This window comes from Saprolegnia parasitica (assembly GCF_000151545.1).
Source record: "Saprolegnia parasitica CBS 223.65 unplaced genomic scaffold supercont2.68, whole genome shotgun sequence".
NCBI lineage: Eukaryota > Oomycota > Saprolegniomycetes > Saprolegniales > Saprolegniaceae > Saprolegnia > Saprolegnia parasitica.
The window spans coordinates 189080-195591 of record NW_012156462.1 but is presented as its reverse complement, the minus strand read 5'-3'; the positions used below and the strand labels follow the sequence as shown (position 1 = coordinate 195591).

The window sequence follows — 6512 nt, the reverse complement described above, 5'->3', positions numbered from 1 at the left end:
CAGGGCGCTATCGTGCTCTCGTACCCGACCGAGAACGAAAAGGGCAAGTTCATCTCCACGTGCTGGGTCATCTTCAACCTCGGTGGTGTCATTGGTGCGCTCGTGCCGTTCATTCTCAACTACAACTCGGTGGCGGGCAACGTCTCGGACGCCACGTACATTGTCTTTCTCGTCTTGATGGTGAGCGGTGCCTCCATGTCGCTCTTCATGAAGAAGCCCGACTCGATCATCCGCTCGGACAACACGCAGGTTGACTACCCCAAGTCGGCGTCCGTCAAGGACGAGATCAAGGGCTTGTACGAAGCCATCTTTGACTGGCGCATGCTCTGCCTCATTCCCGCCTCGTTCGCGTCCAACTTTTTCTACAGCTACCAGTTCAACGCTGTCAACGCGCACATGTTTTCGCTCCGCACGCGCGGCTTCAACGGCGTCTTGTACTGGGGCATGCAGATGGCCGGCGCCTTTGCCTTTGGCAACTACGTCATGGACAAGGAGTCCGTCTCGCGTGCGACGCGCGGCAAGGTCGGTCTCGCCATCGCCACGGGTCTCACCTGTCTCTCGTGGATCCTCGGTGTCATCGTCCAGAAGGACTTTACGCGCGACGACCCGAAGCAGAACATTGATTTTACCGAAAGCAGCCGCGCCGCCTTCCCCATGATCGTTTACCTGCTCTACGGTCTCGTCGACGCCATTTACCAAAACTACGTCTACTGGGTCATCGGCGCCATGTCCAACGACCCGATGGACCTCGCGCGCTTCGTGGGCTTGTACAAGGCGTTCCAGAGCGCGGGTGGCGCCATCGCGTGGCGCATTGACGTGCTCGAAGTGTCGTACATGACCCAGCTCATCGTCAACTGGGGGCTCATGGCCATCTCGTTCCCGTTCATGTACCTCGTCGTCCGCAAGCTCTCCAACTAAGTCGGACGCGTTCCTAGTACGATTCTAGTAACTCTTGTGTCGTGTTGAATCAAACAAACCGTTTGACGTATCATTGTGATTGGATTGGATTGTTGAGGATGAGGGTATTTGGTGTCGCGGCGTAGAGAGGCGGCATATATATAGAGGAAGGACTCGACCTTCAAGCAAGGGGGCTGGATTGTACTTGCTTGAGTCGCAGCGACATTCGGACATGCACTTTTTCAAACGGATTTACAAGTCATTTCAACCCACGACCCCTTCTCGTGCTCGGTGACCGAATATGATTTCTCTCAGATGTGGTGCGACGCATAGGGTACACCTACGCGCTGCGGCACTCTACGCAACAGAGTAGGGGGACCGGCCCTGGCCATCATTCGCGCTTTGATACTTGGAGAAACGTCGATATATTGATTTTGTCTGATGCTACCATCCACACAATCAATGTTTTGAGACTTTGCGATGACCAATCGATGCTATTTCCATCGACCTAGCCTAGTTGTCACTCGTCTCGAACATGGCGAATTCAATCTGGAAGAGTGCCGTCACCAGAAGCGCGCGATCTTCGGGCGTCGAGTCCGGCGGGAACTCGAGAATGTACGTGTTGAACGAGCCCAAGGCGCGGCACCACGAGCGGGTGTCACCTGCCGTGAGCTGCAGATGGGCCACCACATTGTCCTGGACGTCCAAGATGTCGTAGACTGCATTGCGCTTGAAGCATGTGCCGCCGCAGCAGTTGTTGGTGCGACCACAGCAAGCGATATTGACGCGAATCGAGTACCGCTTGGAGAACGTATTGTCTGGTAAGAGCCGCTCAATGTCCGTGTACGTGGTGCAGAGACAGCAGGCTTGGAAACACTTGCCGACATAACTAGAAAAGTTCTCGCGCGCGCGGCCGATGCGAACGAGCTCCGAGCCGTGAACCGCGCTGAGGTTCATTGTCAATGGGTGGCAATAGGCGCCGCCCAACCGAAACGGGCGGTCAATGACGTACGCATCGCCGGTCCCACCCTCGACCATAATGTGCATCTTCATCGGCCGGAGACTGCTGCAGCCAAGGTACTTGAGGCACATGCGCGTAAGAAGGCCCGACTCTTCATGAGCAAAGAGGAATTTGTCGAGGGCTTCGACCTCGACCGTCGTCGGCTGCCACCCCTCGGCGTCGTGCGGGTGGCTCCGCGCTCTCTTCTCGGGTGGCATGTGGTGAATGCGGTACTTGTTCTTGGTCTCGTACGGAAGGCCGAGCACATCGGCAACGACGTCGGCCGCTTGGAACTTTTGGTGGATGAGAAGGCCGCGCGTGTTGGCGAGGGATGTGTCGACGGCCATCATGGGCACTAGGCAGCTCATGCTCGATCGATTCAGAAATTGTGCTCGGTACTGTACATATATTTAGCTTGAATCGCCTGGATTGGTGCGGAAGGTATCGAACGTTAATGGCGTTTCCCAGAAGCATAACCAACCTCCTTTCTCCTCATAGCTGCTTCAATCTTGGTGTAGCAAAGGATGCAATGCTATTTCGTTCGTGACGTGTTGGAGACATTGGAGAGTAAGCGCGTCTGGAGATCAACACATTTAGGGTTGTCAGGCTGGTGGCACATACATGTGTGAAGACAACGATCCATCTGGGTATCTGGCCTTGAGGGAGGTTAGTGCGGAAAGCACTTGGAGAGGATTGCTGAGAGTATCAGTGTCCCAACGCTACATCTGGACAAAGCCTTCGCTGCGTTAGGACCCGGGTGTGTAGAGGGCGTTTCACTCGATGTACATCGTTGTCAAAACACCAAAACACTGTTTTGACGCAGAAAACGCAGAGCACTCAATTTGGAATGCTGGGCAACACAAACAGCTCATTGCACCGGTCCCGCGTTGCAGAGCAGACTTGTGAATGTGACAAGTCGAGAATGTCCTTGCACCTCTATTAATACGCGGGCTGAAACAACCTCAACATGGTCACCGGTCATTTTGCAGCAATGTACTAGTTCACTGCACTCGTGTAGTCCACTTCAGAGTCTGTTTCACTCGACGACCCGACATGACTGGCAAGCAAAACAAGAGGGCGTCCACACGGATGGAAGAATCGAGGAATGCTCTGGCTCGAGGCGTCGCCATTTCGATTGGAAAAAGCTCGCAACCGTACGCACCACACGGAACGTGCGACGGGACCTCGTCCGTTCGACGGCGTTTCGTATAAAACGGTTGCACTTTTGCACCTAAATTTGGCGCCAACGCAATGTACTTGACAAATTGGCTTCTTCGACAGCGATGTGGCTCCGAGGAGTCGTCTCGAGCTACCTCACGCACCACTTCTTGACGACGAGCGGCGATGCAAGCACGGCGCACACGGACGCAAGCAAGCCGGCATCGCATCAAGGAGATGCCAAGGACAAGACGGCGCGGTACCGCATGTGGTATCGCATTCTCTCGAATCTCATGGCCGCGCTCCTCATTTGCCTCTCGCTGCTCATGCTCGGTATTGTGATTGCCCAAGGCACCTTTCATCGCGAGGTCGTGCAGTACCACTCGCAAGACGAGAGCTTGTACTGGAACGACTTTGGCGCCAACTGTCTCTTGCGTTCCAACGGCTTTGTACCCCACTCGTGCGCCGTTGACGAGACCAACATTACAGGCACGATCGAGGCGTGGGACGGCTTTGGTGTTGCCCTCGCTGCGGCGCTCGATGTGCCGCCACGCGCGACGTACCGCGTCTCGACGTGCTGGATGGGCGCGACGCCAGTGATTGGCTGGGCGTCGTTTCAGGTCGTCGTCGGCTACGACTACTTTCCCGCATGCAACCCCATGAACGGGTCGCAGCTCGTCGCTGGCGTCGCGATGCTCGAGACTGCTGCACGCCCCGGATTCCCGCTTGGCGTCTACCTCCTCACAGCGTTCTCGGATGCCCGCATGAACACGTCATATTCGTACGTGGGCTCGGACGGCGTGACGACGCCGATCGTGGCCGGGCTTTCCCACACCATCATCACGCCCAACGGCACCATTTATACGGACGACATTGGCATGAACTCGGTCATTACGTCGCACCCGCTCGGGCCCCGGTACGCGATCGTCTCGTACAACATTGGCCAGATCCTCAACATGACACCGTACCTCGGCACAGTCGCGGGCTGGTGCACGGGCCGCGACTCCAAGCTGCCAATCCTAACAGGGTGGTTCGTCGGTCATACGGTCGAGAACGGCGACGAACTACTCGCACTGCAGATTCTCTTTTCCGCCATGAGCATCTACTTGTTCGCGGGCGACGTGTATATGACGATCGAAGGACTCAAGGGTGTCTTGCGCAACAAGCCCGTCTTGACGTACGACGTGCTCTCGGGTCTCGAGCGGCGCAAGCTGCTCATGCTCTGCATTACGCTCAACTCGATGCCGTCCATCCTGTACATTGACGTCGCGCGCATCTACTATGGCACCGACTCGGGGCTCCAAATCTGGGCGATCGCCACCGTCTCGCTGAGCATCTTTGCGGCCTTTATGGGCTTTCTCGCCATTACGCTACTGCAATACCTCCCCGCCGTGCCCAAGCTACGCTATAAGCTCGTGTCGTTCTCGGCGCCGCTCTTTCTCTACGGCAGCATTGGCCTCGTGGCTGGCAACATTCAAAACCAAATGCAAACACTCAACCTCCAGTTTAGCAGCGGCGCGTTCAACCTCGCGTTTTACGCCCGGGGCGCCTTTTGGGCGTCTGGCGCCTACGCCGACGACGGTGCACCGACAGCGATTGGGCAGCTACTACCGCGCATGTGGTCGCCAGTGCTGGTGGCGCTGCTGATTGCGACCGTGTACTCCAAGCTCATGCGCTTCCTCGAAGGCCGGTCACTGCTGGTCCACATTGAGTGGGCGGCGACCAACGATTTCCTCAGTGAGTGCGGACTGCCAAAATACATTTCGAGTATGCCCCTGGGGCAGCACCAAGGCATAAAGATCGGCAACCGCACGTTTTGCAAACCGAGTACCCAAGTGCTCTTTGGGTATGCAAGCGTCGCGCCCGTTGTCTCGAGCAAGAAGGTCCTCGTCGCCGACCCCAAGAAGGAAGACCCTGAAATCGAGCTCGTGAGCGTCTACGATTTGGTTTGGGCGGTCTTTGGCTCCCTCTGCTCCTTTCGGCCTCTTCGCGTCGGATCCAATGTACGCAATCATTTTACGGCCGTCCCACGCGACGCCCGTCGTTTACCTCGCAGCAAACAGTACGCACACACGCGCGGCAGTGCCATCGACTAGAAGCCGTCTCTACTTGGATACATATATGTCCTAGATGAAATGTATATAAATCCGCATGGATATCGTTCTTCACGCAAAGACGGTGAAATCTGCTTCGTGTTCTGAACGAGAGGCAACGGTTTTGGTGAATCGACCGACGAACATGGCCAGCTTGCATTTTCCGTGTTTTTGAAATCCAAATTTTGCATCGCTACGTGTATGGCGACAAGAGTCTTTTCTACGCTAGAGGTCGCTTGAGCCCGCCTGCGTTGTTTGACACTCAGACGCCGTTGATACCTGTACAGAAGAAACTTATTGAAGAAACTTGGCTGGTGTAAGCTGTGCCTAATCGATGGCGGCGCCACGCGTATGGATATACCGTCGAGTTTTCAGCAAGCGCGCGTCACCGCTGGGCGCTTGAAACTTATTTTTGACATTGGTGCCGAACCGCTTGGGGTGCCACGGCAACCAAGCGCCAAAGACCAGCGTCCACCCGAGATCGTAGATGCTAATCAAGTCAGCGTCGGGCTCGGCGGCAGCGACAGAGCCCGCGACGAGGACCTTCTTGCTCGCCTCGACAGGCATGACGCTGGCGTACCCAAAGAGTACTTGGGTACTAGGTTTGCAAAATGTGCGGTTGCCAATCTTGATGCCGTGGTGGGCCGCCAGTGGCATGCTCGTGATCCAATGGGGCACCGTCGTCGCGCTGAGAAACGTGTTCTTGGTCGTCCACTCGGTGTTGACAATGCCGACATGGCCTTCGAGAATTCGCTTAAGCTTGGAATACACAATCGCGCCGACGAGCGACACGAGCACGGGCAGCCACATCATGGGGAGCAAGTGGCCGATCGCAGCTGGCGCGCCGTCGGGCGTGTACGCCCCCGACGGCCAAAACACGCCGCGCGCAAAGAACGCGAGCCCCGCGGGCGCGTTGTTGAAGCTCAAGTTGAGCGTCAACATCTCGTCACTAATTGCAATCGCGACGCTGAGAATGCTCGCGTACAAAAAGACGGGGGCGGAGAACGTCGCGACGCGGTGGCGTAAAAAACGAGGCGGCGGAAGGTACTGCACCAGCGTCACGAGAAGAAAGCCCGAGAACGCGGCGAGAATGCTCAGCGAGACCGTGGCGATCGCCCACACCTTGAGCCCTGACTCGGTGCCATAGTAGATGCGTGCGACGTCAATGTACAAGATGGACGGCATCGAGTTGAGCGTGATGAAGAGCATGAGGAGCTTGCGCCGCTCGAGACCCGAGAGCACGTCGTACGTCAAGACGGGCTTGTTGTGGAGGACGCCATGCAGTCCTTCCATCGTCATATACACGTCGCCCCAGAAGAGCACTATGCTCAGAATTGAAAACACGATTTGCATCGCAAGGAGCT

At 56.4% G+C, this 6512-nt stretch overlaps 4 protein-coding genes across 4 annotated transcripts in view; 2 read left to right on the top strand and 2 right to left on the bottom strand.

Moving 5' to 3' along the window:
* The window catches only part of SPRG_20997 (hypothetical protein), a gene marked incomplete at both ends in the record, with an annotated part of 1355 nt that extends 437 nt beyond the window's left edge, over positions 1-918 (top strand). Inside the window, one exon of the mRNA XM_012350691.1 lies at positions 4-918. Within this exon, the coding sequence (XP_012206081.1) occupies positions 4-918 (915 nt within the window). The remainder of the gene's footprint in view (positions 1-3) is intronic.
* Positions 919-1305: 387 nt separating this feature from the next.
* Positions 1306-2278, bottom strand: SPRG_11211 (hypothetical protein). Its single transcript, XM_012350675.1, has one exon. It carries the CDS (start codon positions 2263-2265, stop codon positions 1411-1413), a length of 855 nt encoding a protein of 284 aa, XP_012206065.1. The 5' UTR covers positions 2266-2278; the 3' UTR covers positions 1306-1410.
* Positions 2279-3171: 893 nt separating this feature from the next.
* On the top strand, positions 3172-5179 carry SPRG_11210 (hypothetical protein). Its single transcript, XM_012350674.1, has one exon. It carries the CDS (start codon positions 3181-3183, stop codon positions 5149-5151), a length of 1971 nt encoding a protein of 656 aa, XP_012206064.1. The 5' UTR covers positions 3172-3180; the 3' UTR covers positions 5152-5179.
* A 240-nt stretch (positions 5180-5419) lies between these two features.
* Positions 5420-6501, bottom strand: SPRG_11209 (hypothetical protein; the record flags this gene model as incomplete). Its single annotated transcript, XM_012350673.1, has 1 exon — positions 5420-6501. One exon carries the CDS (start codon positions 6499-6501, stop codon positions 5476-5478), a length of 1026 nt encoding a protein of 341 aa, XP_012206063.1. The 3' UTR covers positions 5420-5475.
* Positions 6502-6512: the final 11 nt, after the last annotated feature.